The sequence below is a fragment of the Diabrotica virgifera genome, chromosome 8 (genome assembly GCF_917563875.1).
Source record: "Diabrotica virgifera virgifera chromosome 8, PGI_DIABVI_V3a".
Taxonomy (NCBI): Eukaryota; Metazoa; Arthropoda; class Insecta; order Coleoptera; family Chrysomelidae; genus Diabrotica; species Diabrotica virgifera.
Genome location: NC_065450.1, coordinates 91,323,388 through 91,345,557, shown reverse-complemented (window position 1 = coordinate 91,345,557; position 22,170 = coordinate 91,323,388). Strand labels below are relative to the sequence as shown.

At 35.7% G+C, this 22,170-nt stretch overlaps 1 protein-coding gene across 1 annotated transcript in view; it reads left to right on the top strand.

Annotated features, from left to right (window-relative positions):
- LOC126890065 (sperm-associated antigen 1-like) overlaps positions 1–22,170 on the top strand; it is a 55,508-nt gene that overhangs the window by 28,709 nt on the left and 4,629 nt on the right. The window contains exons 2-3 of the mRNA XM_050658891.1: positions 2,273–2,486; positions 2,669–2,987. Coding sequence (XP_050514848.1) covers positions 2,273–2,486; positions 2,669–2,987 — 533 coding nt within the window. The remainder of the gene's footprint in view (positions 1–2,272; positions 2,487–2,668; positions 2,988–22,170) is intronic.

The following is a 22,170-nucleotide window of genomic DNA, read 5'->3' as shown; positions in this document are numbered from 1 at the left end:
GTAGTTTGTGAGTTTTGACTACCCATAAGCCAGCTATAGGACTTGGTAGGCACAAAACGGCATATTTTTTGGCGATATATATCTTCGGTTCAAGAAGAGACAGGAGAATAATAAATACACCAAATCAATAGCGTTAAGTTAAGCTTTCAAAGGGTGTCTAAGCTGTCAGGATCAAATATACACACGGCTCAGTATAGCCGAAAAACTTAAAAACTAAACTTTGAAAATTTTGGTTTTTCGACAATTACTCAAAATTTCAACTTACGAATTACGCCAATAACTGAGCGTTTGTAGAAGGACTCTAGACAAATCTATCTGTGTATACCCTATATCCGGGAAAATTCGAATTTTTAAATTATAGGCTTCATAAGTATGATCAAATCTATTTCTTATGGGAAAAACGGTTTTTCAAGCTCAATAATTCCTGCAATAGCTTCAGTTATCATACTTGACCTTAGAGATGCATAAGATACTACTTGTCAATACGTTTCAAACTCATGTTTAGTGAACAAAATCGGTTAAGCCGTTTATAAGTTATTAAGCTACAAAAGTATAATCCAATTAACGATTATTCCCTAAATGGTTTATGTAGTTGTAGTGGTTACGACGCTAAGTTGATCTTGCAACGGGCAATCCGAGTTCATTTACCGGCCATCCCAATATGTTTTTCAATCTATTTCGAATAGAAAAAAAATCTAGTGTACATTCGATGGACACTAGATCATTTGGGAGATAATGCGACAAAGGCGACAATTTATAAAGCTTAACGTGTAATCGAGAAACATTGCATTCAACTTTATACATTTAATTTATAAATAACTTTAAAAAACTCCTGATACAAGAATAAAAAACAGCTAAACGCCGTAAAAATGAGTGGCGCATACAATATTTCAGCTATAAAAGATCTGATATGAATATTACGTTGCGCGAAAATTTATTTTCATTTTGATGCAAAACAAAGTTCTAGTTTTATTTTAAAAGATTTTTTTATAATATTTGCTAAATTTGAAGTAAACGCGCCACAAAAGAGTTTCAAAATTCAAACTGTATCAAAGTTACTCTTTTGTGGCGCGTTTACTTCAAATTTAGCAAATATTATGAAAAAATCTTTTAAAATTAAACTAGAATTTTGTTTTGCATCAAAATGAAAATACATTTTAGCGCCACGTAATATTCATATCAGATCTTTTATAGCTGAAATATTGTATGCGCCACTCATTTTTACGGCGTTTAGCGGTTTTTATTCTTGTACATTATACAAAGCCTATAAAGTTTTCTAATATTGTATTTTGAAATCTGTGATTTGCTACAAAAACATTACTTTATAGAAAGAGGTAACTTATCCTGTAATCTCTTCTTCTTCTTTACGTGCCATCTCCGCGACGAAGGTTGGCAATCATCATTGCTATTCTCACTTTTGACACTACAGCCCGAAAGAGTTCAGTTGAGCTGCATCCAAACCATTCTCTGAGATTTCTCAGGCAGGACATTTTTCTCTTACCTATTTTTTTCTATTTTTTCCTAACTATTTTTCTCGCCTTCCTTGAATCTTTCCCTCCATAATTAATTTTAGGAGTTCATATATGTCACCACGTGTTATATGACCCAAGTATTTAAGTTTTCTTATTTTGATGGAATCCAGTATCTCCCTGCTGTTCTGTATTCTCCTTAGTACTTCCTCATTGGTTATTCTGTCTGTCCAGGAGATTCACAGCATTCTTCGATATGTCCACATCTCAAATGATTCCAATCTATTGAGGCATTGTTTATTGAGAGTCCATGTCTCCACACCATACAAAAGAACAGAAAATACATAACATTTCAGTACTCGCTTTCTAAGATTTAGGCTGAGGTCTCTACTACATAATATTTGTTTCATATTTGTGAATGCACTTCTAGCCTTTTCTATTCTAATTCGGATTTCTTTGGTATAATCGTTTGTTTCACTAATGTTTGTCCCTAAATAGTTATAATTCTGAACTCGTTCTATCGTTTTATTATTTACGTGTAGATTGATGTTTCTAATATTTTTCTTTGTATAACCATGACGTTCGTTTTCTTTATTCTTTATGTTTAGTGACAGACCAAATTCTTCACTCGTTGCAACAACCTTATCTAAAATTCGTTGTAGATCTGTAATAATTTCTGCTATTAGTATTGTATCATCGGTGTATCTAATTTCACATATGGGTAGGCCATTTATTTATATGCCTGCTACTTCATCTTCTAATATCTCAAAAGTTGTAAAAGTAATGTAATCGTCCCTTTTTAGGCTTGTCCTGTGTTAGAGAAGAGAGATCTTACTAAAGATGACCTTGATGAAATTGCCAAGGATTTGGGAAAGTTTTTAATCGTTGCTGATAAGACGAATAGAGAACTAGAACAAAGAAAACTGAAGTCCGTAGATCACGACATAGAAGTAAGAAAGTGTATTAAAGAATTCTCCGAAAAGCAACCATTAAATGAGAAACGTATTGCGTCTACTGGTGAGTAGTAAATAAACGGCGATAGTTTATTTATGAAATTGGTCTTCTTTTCTTCTTCTCTCTCTTACTATGATACCTTTTTTCGATACAAAAGCTATATTTTTATACAAAGCAAATATTCTGGTAATAGTGAATTAACAATTTTATAACCAATTATTGATCTAAAAACTAACCATTTTTAGATTATAAATCATGGGACAAATACGATCCTGATACCGAGATCTTAAAAATGGATCTTGAAGAAGAAAGAAAGAAGCAAGAGGTCTTGGCAAATGAAGAAACGCACAAAAATAGGAAAACGAAGAAGTGTGTTAGGTTTAACAAATTTGCCACAGAAGCTGAGGCCATATTTTTTTCGGAAAGAGAAAGAGAAAAAGGCAACGAATGCTTTAAAGTAGGTGGTTATGAAGAGGCGTTAGAATTTTATACAAGAAGTATAGGAAGTAAAGCTACAGTGGAAAATTTAAATAATAGAGCAGTGACATATTTAAAATTGAAAAGGTAAGTAAAAATGATAATGATAAAAAGAAATTTACAAAGAAAATATTAGGTCTGGATCCCGCGTATGAAAAAACGTTGATTAATAGCAAGCTGAAAATTTGTTAATAGCTTAAGGGTGTCTAGTCGGACAAACTTTGATATATGGAAACACTGGAACAGGAGAAGTTTTAATTGTGGAACAGGTTAAAGATTTGAAACGGTCAGACCACGAAAACGGCACATGTATTTTGTTCGACAGAACAGACTTAAACTCTCCGAACAGAGATTAAACTCTCATGCAAAAATCAGAGTGCTATTTATCACCAAATGGGCATTTTAATGAGTGGAACATAAAGAACAGGAATTATGACAGGTAATAAATAGCAGTCTGATTTTTACATGAGAGTTTAATCTCTGTTCGGAGAGTTTAAGTCTATTCTGTCGGACAAAATAAATGTGCCGTTTTCGTGGTCTGACCGTTCCAAAAGTTTAACCTGTTCCACAATTAAAACTGCCCCTGTTCCAGTGTTCCCATATATCATAGTTTATCCGACTAGACACCCTTAAGCTATTAACAAATTTTCAGCTTACTATTAATTAACTTTTTTTTCATACGCGGGATCCAAACCTATATGCAAATTTTTACATGTAAAAAGAACTTGGAAAACCATCTAGATACAGTGTGGCAAAGCCAAATGGAATAAATTCATTATTTCGTAAACCGGCCACTGTAGGACAATTTCCGAAACAGATCGATTTTTATAATATTATGATTTTTTGGTATATATGTTACGGTTGATGTGATAAATGCGGTCTGTATTAATAATTACCGGTAAATATTAATAGTAACCGTAGCAGCTGGTCAATGTGATTAATAATGCATTTATAATTAGATTTACCGGCGATTATTAATACTTTCCTAACAATTCTGGTTAATGTAATAAAAACGCATTTTGGGCTTCACTATTGTTTATTTTTGAAATTTGATAATAAAGTTAAACACTTAAACAGAATTTATCAAACAAATTTTATCAACTGACACCTTATAAGTAAAAACAAACTCATACACACGCATTAGCCTTTAAGTTACTAGACTATAATCACTTGTTTTTATAGGAAAGGCTCTTGTGGCACTTAGAATTACAAGGAACGCTTAATTTTTACGTTTGCAGCGTTTTTAATTGCATTGGCCACTAAAATTGCAGCGGCGGAATCCTTGACTGCCTAAATTCGAATCTTTACGAACGCATTTACTGAGAATTATCTCAGTATCAGGCGCTTCATTGACTGAAATAAGTGTTTCCTTGCAGGTGGTAAATTCGTTTCTTGTATGAAGTTGGTTCAAAATGCCATGCTTATTGCCTAGCTTGTATATCTTTTCATCTATAACAGAAATAATAATGGCAATAATTTTTCGGCTATCGGCCTTAGCTCTATCAACTTCTGGAATTCGCACTCTAACACTTTGACCTACTTTGTCAACAGGGATATCATTAGAATGCTTTAACATTCTGCCAGATTCTTTTACAGGTGACTGTTTAGCAAAATCCCGAGTCTCCTGAATTTTCTTTTGAAGTTTTGTCAATTGCACTGCCATCTTCCTCGTCTCCCTCATTTTCTTTAACGCCAATACTGGCATTGTCTTCCTCATTGACGGTAATTATCGCACACGCATTATGTTCGATTGGGCTGTTAGTGTTACCTGTATCTTCAATATTCGCTAACTGTGAATCCTCGGTTATACTGTTGAGTTCCATCACCATCACCACGCTGCTTTGCTCCATCATCAGCATCATCAGAATGATCTGCTATTATCGCTTCTAAATCTTCTTCTGATTTCGGATAAAGTGCCAGGACGTAAGGATGTTTTTAATTTTAACCCTACTTTAGCCTCATGTATTTAATACATTAAAATTAAATGGTGTATTACACAGTGGCCGCTTCCGACTACAGATTGACTAACACTGTGGTATGCGCTATGCGCCGTATTTAGTTCTGGTATGTCACAGTGACTAATAAACCTCCCTACACTCCGCAAAGTTCTACGCACTTAACGGTATTGAAATTTAGCACATTTACCGTTCTAATCCGGGATTTATTAATAATTGCCGGTCGATGTGATTAATTATGCCATATTTATTACTTTTACCTAGCTATTCGGTTTGTATTCATAGTAACCGGTAATTATTAATAATTTCCAATTAATCATACTTACCGTAACATATATATTATACTAGTGACGTCATTCATCTAGGCGTGATGACGTAATCGATGATTTTTTTTAATAAGAATAGGGGTCCTGTGTTAGCTTATTTGAAAGGTTATTCAATTCTATATTCAGTATGATATACATTAACATATTTGAATTAAATTAAATTAAATTAAACATAAATTGCCTTCAATTCACTTTTATCTTTACTCAGATTGTGAGGACTGGGAACCATTTCTTATACCCTTTCCTGGATGGAGGAAAACGTAATGTGATTCCGTTTTCTATATTTTTCGTCGTCTCTACGCCTTGTAAATCGTAAAAGGCAGAGATTCAGGATGCTAACAAAGAATGGTTCCGGTAAGGAAGGTTTTAGATTTAAATTAGTGTATATTATTTTTAATGTTAAACTATTTATATGGGAAATAAGCCACAATTAAATTGAAAAAAATAATTTTATTAACGTTTCGACATCCAAATCGGGTGTCGTTGTCAAAATACAAAATACTACTAAATTAAACAAAAATGTTGTTGCTAAGTAAAATATTCTTCTAATAATTTATTTAATCTGACTCATTTATATTGGCAATTCAGACATATTGTAGCGGTTATTTACTGTAATAACTTATAATTACAAAGAAACAAGCGGTTCGTATTTATATACGATTTTATTTATATAACAGTACAGACGAATTTATTTTTACAGACTTTACTTTACAAAATTAAGCTTAAAACTAAACTCTAATAACAGCGCGATCCGCTTAAATAGCCAAAATGTCCTGTTCTCGAAATGTCTACATATCCCTCGGCCTAATGAATATTCTGGAGATCTTCGCTCACACCGCCGTCGCTTCTGTGACGTCACGGCTACTGTTATTCCCCAATAGAATTCCCCCAAGCCGGGGACTGTTTATTGCGCAGATTCGAAACTCTTTCGTTACACTGCTCCCCTCTTTAAGATCTGAGCGTCCCGATCAGCAACTCTAGATGAAGGCCCAGGATGGCGGAATCTACACGACTCTCCAGCTCTGCATACACCCTTCAAGAAGAAATAACAGTCTACTGTCTTTGAAGGATCCGACATCTTCGGGTTCATGCCACACACAGTAATTCGTACGCCAGTTTCTCTGAAGACTAATTCAAGCATGCTTCTCACAATCTTCCAATCCAGATTTTCTACTGCATGGCCTATTTTTGGTAAAGCCAAATCTTTGATGTCATAATCACGATTTTCTTCAAATTAGTTAGAGCACGCCATATGTTCTCGTAGCTTGGCGTGTCCGTATAAGACTTCCTGGTCACCATATACAGCAAAGATCGAGGACCATCTTCCAATCGCAGTACTCTTCCAATTTTAGGTTGTTGATTTCTTAACTCGTCCAGGCGGCCGAACTTTCTATTGAATACGGACGAGATTCCTTTAGTCATCTCGAGGTCTTGGGCAACACAGTGGGCTAGAGAGACGTTTTCTGGAACACCAAACAGATCTTGCTGAACTTCTGTGGTCACGCCGAATCTAGCACTCTTTCTCGCTGCGTAATTTGACATAAATTGATTAAAACTTGGCTGTGCGGCGTCTTTCATCTCCTGTTGGAGGTCTCGGGCTTCTTCTGTTTCATTTGAGCCAGCATATGGTGCAAGACGATTTATGTGAATAACTTTTGGTTTACCGTTTGGCAACTTCTTAATTCTGTATATTACGTCATTTATTTTCTTCTTAACTTCATACGGACCTTCCCATTGTCTTTGCAGTTTAGGACACAAGCCGCGACGACGTTGTGGATTATAAAGCCAGACAAGATCACCTACTTCGAAGCTTTCATTCTTGCATCGAGAATCATATTGATCTTTCATTCTGTCACTGGCTATCTGGATGTGTTGTCGGGTTGTTCATTCGTAACTTCAGGCGGTCGACGTATTCTTCGCCTGCAACATGTTCCTCGGAAGGTCTGCAGCCAAACTCTAGGTCGCAGGGCAAACGAACTTCACGACTTAACATCAGGCAGGTTGGTGTTTGACCTGTAGTTTCATTTACGGCCGAGCGGTAGGCCATCAGGAATAAATGAATGTGTTGGTCCCAATCTCGCTGATGTTCAGATACAACTTTGGACAAGTGTTTACCCATCGTTCGGTTCATCCTCTCGACCATCCCATCTGATTGAGGATACGGGGGTGTTGTTCTGGTCTTATTGGCACCAATCAATTTACAAACGTTTTGGAAAAGAGCTGATTCAAAGTCTCGCCCTTGGTCGGAATGGATCTCCAAGGGAACACCAAATCGGCTGAAGAATTCTTTAACAAGTACCTCTGCAACGGTAGCAGCTTCTTGATCTGGTAATGCATAGGCCTCGGTCCATTTCGATAAATAATCCATGGCTACCAGGATGTATTTATTTCCAGCATCAGTTTCTGGAAATAAACCTGCAATATCGATTGCTACTCTTTCCATAGGACTGCCAACATTATACTTTCTCATGGGTGCTCTCTTTTTACCAACTGGACCATTACCGGATGCACACAGTTCACATTTCCGGCACCATCTTCTTACATCATCTTTACAGTTCACCCAATAGAACCGTTCTCGAACCTTTTGCAGAGTCTTCGTAATACCAAAGTGTCCACCTGATGTACCGTCATGCAACTGACGCAATACTTCTGACACTTTACTTTTAGGTACAATCAACTGAAGCCTAGATTCTGTAGCATCATCGTTCTCAAAGGTTCTGTACAGAAGATCATCTTTTAGTATCAGGCAATTCCATTGGCTCCAGTAGGCCTTGACTTCCGGACTACATGCACTAATGTTTTGCCAACTAGGTCTCTCACCTCGACGCATCCAATCCAATACTCTTTTTATACATGGATCATCTTCTTGGGCGTGTTGTAACTGTTGGGGCTGCCATTGTTGATTAACTACGGTGGTTCGTCTAACGGGGCAAAATCGTTCCTCTAATTTGGCACAGTGATTACAATTTGCACTGCATGGTCATCTCGAAAGGGCATCAGCATTTGACTGAACTCTTCCGGCCCTATGTTCTATCTCGTAGTCATATTCTTGTAATCGTTCTAACCATCTTGCCATCTGGCCCTCTGGATTACGAAATTGTATGAGCCATTTTAGAGCAGCGTGATCTGTTCGAAGAAGGAACTTTCTGCCATACAAGTATTTATGGAAATGTTCGCAAGCCTTCACTACACCCAGCAGTTCTCTTCTGGTAACGCAATAGTTTCTTTCTGGTTTCGACAGGACTTTGCTGAAATAAGCGATGACTTTTTCCTGTCCATCCTGGATTTGGTAGAGAACAGCTCCTATGGCACTGTTGCTAGCATCGGTATCCAAAACAAATTTTCCTGCCTGTCCCGGGTAGCTTAGTATCGGTGCACTGATCAGAGCCATTTGTAGTTGTTCGAAAGCTTTTTGGCACTCTTCACTCCATATATATTCTTTGCCCTCCTCCGTCAACTTTGTTAGGGGCTTGGAGATATTGGCAAATCCTTTGACAAATCGTCGGTAATATGTACATAGGCCAAGGAAACTTCTAATTTCATGTTTATCTTTTGGTACTGGCCAATCTTTAATTGCTTCAATATTTTCAGGCTCAGCTGTTACACCGTTACTCGAGACAATATGTCCCAAGTACTTAACTTCTCGTCGAAACATGTGACATTTCTTCGGACTTAACTTCAAGTTCGCTGCCCTCAATCGTTGAAAGACTTCTATTAAATTCTTGGCGTGTTCATCAAAGGACCTTCCAACCACAATTACATCATCCAAGTAAACCAGGCATGTTTTCCATGTTAGACCTCTTAAAACTGCCTCCATTAATCTTTTAAATGTGGCAGGAGCATTACATAAACCAAACGGCATAGCCGTGAACTGCCAAAGCCCTGATCCTATCGAAAATGCGGTTTTCTCCCGATCGGCTGGCTCCATGTCTACTTGCCAATATCCACTTTTTAAATCGAGTATGGAAAACCAACGAGAACCGGAGAGAGTATCCAATGTATCGTCTATTCTGGGCAAAGGATAACTGTCTTTTTTTGTTACCGCATTGAGCTGGCGGTAGTCGATACAAAAACGCGTTGAACCATCTTTCTTCTTTACCAGAACTACTGGTGATGTCCATGGACTGTTCGATGGTTCAATTACCCCCTGTTTGTCCATATCCTTGATAATTTCTTCGGCTTCATCTCTTTTCGCAAATGGAAGTCGTCTAGGTCGTTGTCTGATTGGCTGAGCGTCTCCGGTATTTATTTTATGCGTTACTATGCTTGTTTTGCCCTTATCCTTCTTATCAATAGCAAAAACATCTTGATACTCTATCAGCATAGACCTCACTTTTTCCTTTCGTTCATGATCAAGATCTTGGCATCTTTCAATGATCATCTCGACAAGGTCTTTTGAATACTTTGACTTCGATGATTTCTCATTGGTATTCATAGAGCAAATTGAAGCCACGGGAACACACTGTGCGATCAAAGCTCCTCTACTCAACTTGGTAGCAGTTTCTCTTAAGTTCAATAACTCTTACAGGGATGACATCTCGAACTCTTATCAAAGTTTTCGCCGTTAGGAACTCGACATTTTCCACATCTTCGACCATCCTTAAACTTCCCTCTCGGCAGTGTCCATCAAGTATGGTCATCAGAATTTTTTCACTATTACCGGGTATGGTTACGTCGCATGTAGTTAGTAAACGGATGACATCTTCTTTGTCGTCGTGAAAGGGCAACTCTTCACCATTGATCCTGAGAACTCCATTTTGAACATCCAATATTGCCCCCACTTTTCTTAGTACATCCATCCCCAATATGAACTCGTCTGAGATCTCGGCAATTAATACTTGATGTTCAACTCTGGTCTGGCCAATGGATATTGACATATTAGCCTCGCCATATGTATTAATTAGCTCACCAGTCGCTGTTCTAAGCTTTACTGTTGCAGGTGATAACTTATGATGGCCTCGTACTACGTCTGGACGTGCGATAGTTCTCGTTGCACCTGTATCCACCAAAAACGATCTACATCTATTATTAATACGACCTTCGATGTATAAGTTGTGGATTCCACCGGAGGACGTAAGGTTGACAGTTACTATAGAGGCTCTAGTTCTCGAGGTCGGCAGTTGCCCCTTGGTGTCGACCCGCTCTAGTTTTCCGACGGCTGTACGATCTTCTTACAATTACGACGAATGTGGCCTACGTCGCCGCAATTCCAACATCTAGGCTCGCGTCTCTTTGGCATCTCGTTACGAAATACTCTCCGTATCATTTCCTCCAGACGTTCATCGTTGTGTTCGTCACTTTCTTCAAGGGTTCTTACTCTATGGCTTCGTGAAGTTTGACTAGCCGTTTCGTGTTCCAATGCAATAGCAAGTGCTTTATCTAAAACTTTCGGTCTTGCTAGTCGTAAAGCTTTCTGTAGTTCACTATCTTTCAGCCCATTGACAAAGGTATCTACCGCAACTTCTTCTAAAACGCTGTCTGGCACCTCCGGATAAGCCAACCGCACCACATGAGCCACATCTGCTTCAAATTCTTGCAGATTCTCACTTGCTCGTTGACTTCTACTTCGCAGTTGTGCTTTGTATAGTTGTTGTAGATGGGCATCTCCATAGCGTTTTTCTAGACGAGTGAACAAGGTCTGGTAACATTTTTCTTGACCCTTAGGAATTGATCTTAATACATCTGCAGCATCACCTCGCAAAGCAGCAGTCAAGGAAACAGCCTTTTCTTGTTCGGTCCAATGATTGGCGGTCGCGATAGCTTCGAATTGTCTAAGGTATATGGACCAAGAGGACTTTCCATCAAATGGTGGTAATTTGAATCTCATATTATGCGACATTTCGTTTCTCGGTAGTTCATCTTTCACTACAGGATCTAAAGCTACTGCATGAACTGACGGTTGCACTTTTGTATCGGTTATCATGCTCTCTAATTCTTTGATCTTCTCTATCTTTAGTTATCATAGTCTCTAGTTGTTTGATCTTCTCTTCTAACATTTCTTTATTGTCGTCTACACTTTTCTGCATCTTATCGAATGTTCTAGAAACTTCTTCGAATTTCTCGTTGTTCTTTCTACTATTTTCATCGATCTTTTGAGAAATGGTGTCGAATTTCTCATTATTTATCTTAGACGTTTCATCGATCTTTTGAGAAACGTCTTTAATTATTTGAGAAGTCTCGTCAAGCAACATTTTCGAATTTCTCGTCGCTTTTTCTAGAAGTTTCATCGATCTTTTGAGAAGTCTCGTCGAATCTTTTAGCAACATTTTCGAATTTATCGTCGCTTTTTCTAGAAGTCTCATCGATCGCTTCAGAAACAATTTTTAATTTCGATAAGATTACTTGTTCTGCTGACTGGAAGTGGAACGTCTCTGGGTCATCTCCGTTCTTCGTGAGGACATCCTTGAGTCGTGCTTGTAGGACTATCTTGCACCCACTGCTGTCTAATTCGTACTCTTCTAATTGTTCACGGAGCTGTTTTATGGTCAGTTCTTGTAGCAACATCTTTGGTCGGCACACACCTACTTTTCGAAATGTCTTAAGTCTTTCCGAATACCGAACAATCAACGCACTTCAATTATTCCCGACGAATAAAGTTCAAAAGTCTTTTAAAAGTCTTTCCGAATACCGAACAATTAACGCACTCCGATTATTCCCGACGAATAAAGTTCAAAAGTCTTTTTTTCACTTTTCATTTATTTACACTCCACACCGTTAACACCACTGTAGCGGTTATTTACTGTAATAACTTATAATTACAAAGAAACAAGCGGTTCGTATTTATATATGATTTTATTTATATAACAGTCAGGGAAGCTCCAAGTAACTTCGGCGCCGTCGTGCGAAATATTGATAAGCGCCTTTATCAAAATTACCAGGGTAGAAATATTATAACCAATTACTTCTTCACATTTCAACGAGAAAAACTATGGAATTTTTTCTACATCTACCTAGATTTTTTTTGAAGGAAACAATAAGTACATAGTACACTTATAAAAAAAATAATATACTTATTAAACACTATATTCTACAATAAAATAGAACAGAATAAAAACTATAAGTAAAGTTGAAGTTATAAAACATTACTTAAAATTATTAAAAAACTGAAGATCAAATAAAACATAACATGTATGTGTATTGGTTTAAAAAAATCGCAATCTAAATATTATTTAGATTGCGATTTTTTTTAAACCAATACGCTTATTATTATCGAAACCAACGGAAATGTCTTATATAAATCGAACTTTTCTTGCTTTACCTTTGGCAAATTCATTAATGTGATTTTTGATATTCAGGTCCTTTAAAAACTCATATTCTATAGAAATATTAATAGCAAAATTTTCTAGCAGATCCTACCCATTTTAGATCTTAAGTAATTCTTAATTAGTTTTAGTTTAGAAAATGATATCTCGGCTGAAGCTACAGAAATCGGTATAGTTAATAATATACTATTCTAAATGGGAAATAAGCCACAATTTAACTAAAAAATTATTTTATTATGATTACAAAATAACTACAAAAATGCCACAAGGAAATAGCTTCAGAACAACATTAATAATATACGTAAAGCAATAGTAATGTTTGGGAATGAGTGGGCTAAGTTATTTTTTGCAATGTAATTAAGTGTTTTTACTACAGATGTTACATTTCCGTCGCAAATTTGTAGAAATTGTAATTCAGTTAAAAATTCATCCGTTCCGTCTGTGTCTCTCTCGTTTCGATTTTTGTCAGTTAACGCATCTTCAAGTTTTTTACAAAAATTAAATTGATCTTCATCAGAATACCTACCGAAATCCTCAGTATTCCACAAAAATTTAAAAACATCGGCATTGAAGGATAACACCTCAAATCTCTCATTTACAGATGAAACAGTAATATAGGGCATTCCAAAAAAAGTTGGCTTTGAATTTTAATTCTTGGTTTTCAATTGGCTGATCTTCACTTTCATAGGAAAATTGTTTTTATTCTTCGTGGCCATAAGGTTTCTGCACTTTTGAATTTCGCATCTACGTCCAAGGCAGTTGCTAATTCTTTTGCATCTACTAGCATGTCACTGAAGCCTTTATCTGAACGATATTCTTTTAAAAAGACATTTAGGCTGTTCAAACTTTCGCAAGAATTTGAAATATTAAATTTTTTAGTTTGCAGAATCTTGGTAACAATATCGATTTTACTCAGTATCTTGTACCACTAGACTAACATACAAAGTCAAAATTCTTAACTTTTTTAGCTTAAGAATGCTAGATGTTTTGTAGAATTATCAAAATTATTCTCAGAAAAAATTTCATATAGAGCAAGAGCGTCGTAAATTTCGCCCAACTGAAAGCAATAATTCTGCTAGACCATCTGGTCTCTGATAAAGGTTAAATTTGCAATGCTATGTTTCAAAACAGAAAATTCTTTTTTGTATACCTTGATGTTTACTTTTCATATTCGAACCATTGTCGTATCCTTGTCCGCGCATATTATAAATGTCTAATCCATAGTTTTTTTTTTAATTTTCAGCAAAAAGTTGGTTAAACCTTCCCCTGTTGTATCACCTAATGGCTGAAATGTTACATCGGTATTGGTAGAAAAATGTTTGTTTTTTTATGTTGATTTTTTTAAAGCTTCAAGAAATAAAGCTTTTGAATTGAATATTTATTTAACTTTGCCGACTCAAAGGGCGCCTTTAACGCTTTGGCGCCGTCGTGCGCCGCACGACCTTGCCCATATGGACGGCGCGTCCCTGATAACAGTACAGACGAATTTATTTAAACAGACTTTACTTTACAAACTTTAGCTTAAAACTAAACTCTAATAACAGCGCGCTCCGCTTAAATAGCCAAAATCTCCTGTTCTCGAAATGTCTACATATCCCTCGGCCTAATGAATATTCTGGAGATCTTCGCTCACAGCGCCGTCGCTTCTGTGACGTCACGGCTACTGTTATTCCGACGGTTGGAATTCTCCCAAGCCGGGGACTGTTTATTGCGCCGATTCGAAACTCTTTCGTTATAATATATTATACATTTTAAAGCAGAAGACTTTAAAATGATATTGCATATATTTATGAGTTGCGTTCCTGGGACGACTTTACTGAAAGATAGTTCATTCGATTACATGAAATCAACCCCAACTCAAGAATATCCGTCACAAAAAATCATAACATGTGAGCTGTCTTTAAAAAGATCACCAAATGCAACGATGACAGTAAAATTCCCGCGTTAGAGATTCCTTAGTAAATCACGAGGGAAAACCAGGAAAAATCCTCGTGATACTATCCCGTCATCGTAAGGGGCTGTCCATTAATCACGTGAGACTCGAAAGGGGGGAGGGGCCCATAAAAAATCACGAAATGTCACAATACACGTGATATAGGTGGTCTTAAACCTCTCCATTAACCGCTCTCCACCAAAGGGGAGGGGGGTTAAAAAATGCCAAAAAAACATCACGTGATTAATGGACGACCCCTAAGTATTTGGTCTTACATTTAATTTACTCTCAATAAACTAATACCAAATTCTGACTTTAATATGTTTAAATTATAAATAATATTAATAATACATAGATATACAATAAGTAATACTAAAATATAAAATATGTCGATATGTTATTGACTTACTAATCGTGGTATATTCTTTCTATTGACTTCCTATTTCAGTATGGGTAACCACATCCTACTGCATTCTACTGTCATCATTGCATTTGGTTGTCTTTTTAAAGACAGATCACATGCTATGATTTTTTTGTGACGCATATTCTTGAGTTGGGGTTGATTTCATGTAATCGAATGAACTATCTTTCAGTAAAGTCGTCCCAGGAATGCAACTCATAAATATTGGCAGCATCATTTTAAAGTCTTCTACTTTAAAATGTTATAATATATTGATGGATTCGACCGTTACTTGATGGAAGTTCATTTTATCTCACAATAAAACACTGAAAAAGTATAGGAAGTATACTTCCTATACTTCCTTCTAAAAAAGGAAGTATAGAAAAACAAACGTTTTTCAGTGTTTTATTGTGTTATAATATATGTCTGAATGGCCAATATAAATGAGTCAGATTAAATAAATTATTAGAAGAATATTTTACTTAGCAACAACATTTTTGTTTAATTTAGTAGTATTTTGTATTTTGACAACGACACCCGATTTGGGCGTCGAAACGTTAATAAATTTTTTTTTTCAATTTAATTGCGGCTTATTTTCCTTATAAATAGTTAATCATAAAAATGCCACAAGGAAATAGCTTCAGAACAATATTTTTAACGTATTAACATAATTATTTTATACAGGGTGTCCAAAAAATTTTTTTGAATTCAATTAATTTACTTACACAAAAAGAAGAATATATGTAATTTATTTAGTAAGTAATGAAATAACTGTCGTTTTGACAATCATTTATTTACATAGGACGACCGATTTAGCTCTATCTACAGTTTGCACAGCATCATCATATCTCCGGTAGAAGTAAATTACATGCTAAAGTACAAAAACCAGAATTAGTTAATCAATCTGGTGTGTATCAACCAATTGATAGTGATCTTGATTGGTTGATATGCACCAGATTGATTAACTAATTCTGGTTTTGGTACTTTGTAGCACGCAATTTACTTCTACCGGAGACCTGATGATGCTGTGCAAACTGTAGACAGCGAAACCGGCCGTCCTATTTAAATAAATGATTGTGAGAGCGTCTGTTATTTCATTACTTACTTAGTATAGACTCACACATGCAACCCATTCAATTTTTTAAATTTGTTTTTATTCAGCTTTTTATTTATCCAGTTTTTATTTAGCTTTCTTACGTCGTCTGTCCATCTTGTAGGCGGTCAACCGACGCTTCTCTTGTCTTCTCTTGGCCTCCATTCCAATAACCTTTTTGTCCATCGCCCATCTGTCATTCTGACTATGTGTCTTGCCCATCTCCACTTCAACCTGGCTATCCTTTTGATGACGTCAGTCACCTTTGTTCTTCTCCTGATTTCTTCGTTTTTGATTTTGTTTCGCAGAGTTATTCCTAACATTGACCGCTACATTCTTCTCTGCGTTACTCTAAGTTTAGTAGCCGAATCTTTAGGTAAGGTAAGTATTTCTGATCCGTACGTCAAGACTCGGAGGACGCACTGATCAAATACCTTTCTCTTTAGGCATGTGGGCAACTCACTTTTAAAAGTTTCTCTCAGTTTTTCAAATGCTGCCCACCCAAGAATGATTCTTCTTTTTAGTTCATTTTTTGTATAAAAAATAATATACGATGTTGCCAGTAGTTTCGGAAAAATAGTGAAAAAAATGTGTAAAACATTTTGTTCTTCAACGCCCTGTATCGTGAAAACGCATGCCGTTACAAAAATTTTATACTAAGCAAACCCCAATTATTTTTCAGTTTTTCACCTTATCTTAGAGATCGTGTTACCTTTTTCTGAAACACCCTGTATATATTATAAGAAGGCACTTATGGAATAAAATTATTTATATCCTTGTTTTAATCAATTTTAAAAAACGCTGAACCCGTAGATTTTCATATATTTTCATATAAAATGTGTGCTTTTTAAACATAAATTTAAATGTACAGGGTGACTCATGCAAGCCTACCGTAGTTCATAAGCTTTACTTTTTAACACCCTGTATATTTTTATATTTTTAAAAGCTGCTTAACAATCTGATTTCGTGGTCTTTATGAATAATACCACTCATTTAAAATTATAATGTATGGAAACAACTTATGAAATAAAATTGTTGTCATGTGTCATTATTTTAGAAAATTATAAAAACGCTAGGATACGTCAACTTTTAAATTCAACTATGGACTATTTAAACATAAATTTGAATATACAGGGTGATTCACTCAAGTCTAGCATAGTCCATTATCTTTAATTTTAATTAAACACCCTGTATAGTTTTGTTTTTAGAAGATGCTTAACAACCTCATCTCAAAAATGTTTATTATGTAGGGTCTATTATGAATAATGCAAGGTGAAATTTTGAAATTATGTATAATTTTCGTCAAGGTATTAATCACATAAAACTTTGAAATTAATAATTGAGGAATCACACTTTAGATAAGGGTATTATTTTTTAAATATCTATCAATTTTCTAAACTAAGTATCAATATAGTGGGTTTTGTATTTAATGCTTTTTATTTAAAGACATTTTTAAATAATTTGAAAATTTGCGTATTTAAAACATTAATGAATTAATTAATTTAATTAATTTAATTAATTTAATTAATTTAATTAATTTAATTAATTTAATTAATTTAATTAATTAAATTAATTAAATTAATTAAATTAATTAAATTAATTAAATTAATTAAATTAATTAAATTAATTAATTAATTAATTAATTAACTGCAGAAAACGATTTCAGAAAACATACATGATTTATGAACATGTAGTTCCCTCTGCAACCTCTAAATAACATCTGTATCTTTTAATCTTTTGTTGTGGAGAGAGGTCCATCTTTAATTATTGCAAACATATGTTACTGTGCTTCATCTGTGTTACAAATTTTAAGATTTTTTCACTTGAATAGGTACTATTGTCCTGTTGTCGGAACATGAGCGGAGCGTGAGGGTGCAACCTAATACAATTCAGGGGTCTATGTAAAACATAAAAGAAATTCGGCAGTTTTTTTCCATTTAAGTTAAAAAAGAATGTTACGTAACGCCCTGTTCGAACCCCCCTCCCCCATGTAACGCGCCGTAACGTTTTACAAGACCCCCTCCTCCCCAAACTGCGTTACGTAATACTTAAACGCTCTCTTTGCAATAGCGGATATCCCTTTTGATGCATTAAAAAGAGAATTTCATCATCATCGTGGCATCCTCACTCCTGGCGTGAACAGCCGTAGCGCAGCGGCATGATACTGGCCTTACCATAAGCCAGAGCGCACGGGTTCGAGTCTCGGCACATACCATCTATTTTAATTTCTAAAAATGATACGAGCTGTTCACCGTTCCTCGGAGAGTAAGTTAAGCCGTCGGTCCCCCTGGGCTAGTGTACATCGACACTAGTTACTTGAAACAGGGTTAAAGATGTAATTGGCGCCGGAACAATCCGAAAGGATCTCCCCGGCAAAAATGTCATACGATATTATTATTATTATATAATCACTTCTAGCGGAGTGTTTGCCGCCCTTTTTGGGCTTTCTGATTCATTTGTTGCGGAGAATCAGTCCGCTGTTGTCTTTTAATTATTATAGCAGCTTGTTGTGTGACTTGGCCCTGTCTACAATTTTCCTCCATTCTTTCCACTCCTTACACTGCTCCTTTTAATTATTATAGATTATTAGCTTTTTTATGTCTCCTAAGACTTGATCTCTCTATCTTGTTTTGGGTCTTCCCTTTGGTCGCTTTGTTGTTAGTATCATTTTATTCGCTGGTTATTCGCTTTAGCGTAGAATCTGGGCTAGCTCTTTTTATGTGCCCCAGCCACTTGAGCCACTGCGCCTTCGCGAACTTGATTATATCTTCACCCTGGATGGCTTCTTTAATTTCTTCATTGGTTAACCTTCTAAATTCGCCTACGCCTATCCTCACCGGTCCCATTATTCGTCGAACTGTCTTTCTCTCTACCTTCATTTCATCTTTTTGTGTTAATCACATCGTCTCTGCACCATGCACTAACTGGCCTGCGGTCTTGTAAATTTTTAATTTGGTTGTCTTTCTAATATGTTTTTCTTTTAAAAATTTTTGAAAGTTCCAGTACTCAGTCCAGTAGGTCTTATTACCCTGTAGGATGCGTTCATTTATTTCATCTGTTCTATCATTTCTGACATTCACCATCACTCCCAGGTATTTGAAATGGTGTACTCTTTCAAAGGCATATGATCCAAGCTTAATTTTTTTCTTGGTTCTCTTGAACACTTGAGGTATTTCGTTTTGCTCTGGTTTATTAGTAGTCCTCTCTTCTTTGCTTCTTTATCTAGTATTAATATTATCTTCTGCGTGGTTTTTTAAGTCTCTAATAACCAAAAATTGAAGAAAAAAATCTTCTGTATAAAAGGTATATTTATTTAAAATCCCAAAAAAATTTTACCACAAATTAATTTTTAAAACTATTGGCTAGTAGTGTACCTAACTACATATCAGTTCACAAAACTTCATGTTGGACCGTCTGTCTCTTACTGTCATCAGTCAGAAACGCTTTCATACCTGTCACCTGTAATTAGATGGCTTTTACCTTTTTTTTGTGAAGACAGATAAATCAACTCAACCACCCACATGCACGTGGTATAGTCATATGATGCTTTGAGGTATATCTTGTTTAAATTTCACCCATCACCACGGTTTAATATATAATATGCCAATGTAAGACTTTTGGTCGGCATTCTAAGGGTTTTAACCCATGTATTTTTGGTGGCTTAGCATGTAGAGCTTGTAAGTATAACATAATTTTTTATCTTGGTCAACCTTTAAAATTTTTTACTCTTTTCTTCACTAATTATGGTTGCACTTATTTTAGGCTTAGAACACTGATGATGCTCTCTTTAGAGCAAAAACGTTCTGTTTTTTAATGTAGCCCTTTTTTGGGGTTTTAAATAAATATACCTTTTACAAAGAAGATTTTTTCTTCAATTTTTGTAATTAATGGTATACAGCCAGCTACAGGAAATTTTTCCTTATGGATTTCTCTAATAACCAGTGCAATATCTTCTGCATACGCTATCAGTTCGGCTGAAGATTCGATAATAGTTCCCATAATTTTGGCTGCTCTTACTGCACTCTATGGCGATGTTAAATAATGTTGATCTGACAGGAATCTCCCTGTCTGACGCCTACCTCCATTTGTACTTCATCTGAGGGACCTTCTCTTGTTAGGATTTGTGCCTTGGATCCCTTCATCGTCATTTTCGTTAGCCTTACAGCCTTACTAGTTTCCCTTGAATGCCTAGTTGTTACATATCATTAAGTAGCTCCTCCCTTATTACACTGTCAGACACTTGCTTGTAGTCAATATACTACATATTACTACATGTAATATACTACATATTATGTAGATCTACTCCGTGGTCGTGACCTTTTTCGGCGATTTGCGTTACAATGTGTATTGCGTCTATTGTTGACTTACCCTCTCTGAATCCGTGTTCTTCTTCTTCTTAAAGTTCCATCTCCTAGCGGAGGTTGGATATCATAATGGCTATGGTCACTTTGTTGGCTGCTGCTCTGAACAGTTGTAATGAACTACAGTTAAACCATTCTCTAAGGTTCCTCAGCCAGGAGATGCGTCTTCTTCATATGCTTCTTTTTCCTTGGATCCTTCCTTGCATAATAACTCTCAGCAGCTCATATTTCTCTCCTCTGGTAATGTGACCCAAATATTCTAGTTTTCTTGTTTTTATACTGTTCATAATTTCTAACTCCTTATTTAAACGTCGTAGCACTTCAACATTGGTAATCCTTTGAACCCACTGAATTTAACATTCTTCTGTAACACCACATTTCGAACGCTACTATTTTTCTTATATGTTGCCTTTTCAATGTCCAAGCTTCCATTCCGTATAGTAATATAGAAAATATGTAGCATCTTAGAGCCCTCAATCTGAGAGGCAACTGAAGGTCTTTGTTTGTAAGCAGTGTCTTCATTTTTATAAATGCTTGCCTTGCAGTTTCAATTCGGACTTTAATTTCTTTGCTTTGGTCATTTTTGTCATCAACCCAGGTTCCCAGATATTTGTATGTCTTTACTTTTTCTATTTTTTTTTACTTTTTCTATCCGTGTTGGTTTTCACCTATTTTTGTTCGTTTCTTTTTCTATTCTTTGTTTGAGCAAAGTTGTTAATATTTTGTTAATTGTATTTAATAGCGTGATTCGTCTGTAGTTAGTGCATTCTGTCTTGTCGCCTTTTTGAGGGATTGGTGTTATTAGTCCGTATTTTCAGTCGTTCGGCATGCTTTCTTATTCTTATATTCGTTCTATCAGTTTGTGGATTCTGTGGGTTAGTTCCTCTACCAGTTTCTTGAAGAACTCGTTTATAAATGTCGTCTGGTCCTGCTGCTTTCCTTGTCTTTAATCTGTTTATGATCGCCAATACTTCGTTGTATGAGGGGAGCTCTGATTGTTCTTCATTCTTATTTTCTGTGTTTTCTTCATTTTGTGCATTTTCAGCATCGTCTTTCTTTTTGAACAATTCTCTGTAGTGTGTTTCCCATTCCTTTTGTCCAATACTTGCAGGTATCTTTTTCTTATTCTGTGCTTTTATGTGTCTGTGCTTGCCTCGCTCGCTCTGCTCATAATATCAGACTAGTTCGATAAAGAGTTACTTTACTGACTTGGTACATAAATAACTATTATTTTTACAGAGATATGTTTATATTATTTAAAATTTAAATGTAAATTTCAATGGACAGTTGCCCTAGTAGGTCTGGTTCCCGCGTATGAAAAAAAAGTTGATTAATAGCAAGCTGAAAATTTGTTAATAGCTTACGGGTGTCTAGTCCGATAAACTTTGATATATGGGAATACTGAAACAGGGGCAGTTTTAATTGTGGAACAGGTTAAAAATTTGGAACGGTCACACCACGAAAACGGTACATTTATTTTGTCCGACAGAATAGACTTAAACTCTCCTACCAGAGATTAAACTCTCATGCAAAAATCAGACTGTTATTTATCACCTGTCATAATTCCTGTCATTTGACATATTCTACATGTTCCACTCATTAAAACGACCATTTGGATATAAATAGCAGTCTGATTTTTGCATGAGAGTTTAATCTCTGTTCGGAGAGTTTAAGTCTGTTCTGTCGGACAAAATAAATGTGCCGTTTTCGTGGTCTGACCGTTCCAAATTTTTAACTTGTTCCACAATTAAAACTGCCCCTGTTCCAGTGTTCCCATATATCAAAGTTTATCCGACTAGACACCCTTAAGCTATTAACAAATTTTCAGCTTGCTATTAATCAACTTTTTTTTCATACGCGGGATCAAGACCTATAGTTTTTATAAAGATTTTTTTTTATCTAAAATTATAGTACGTTCTTTAATGGTAAAATATTGCAAA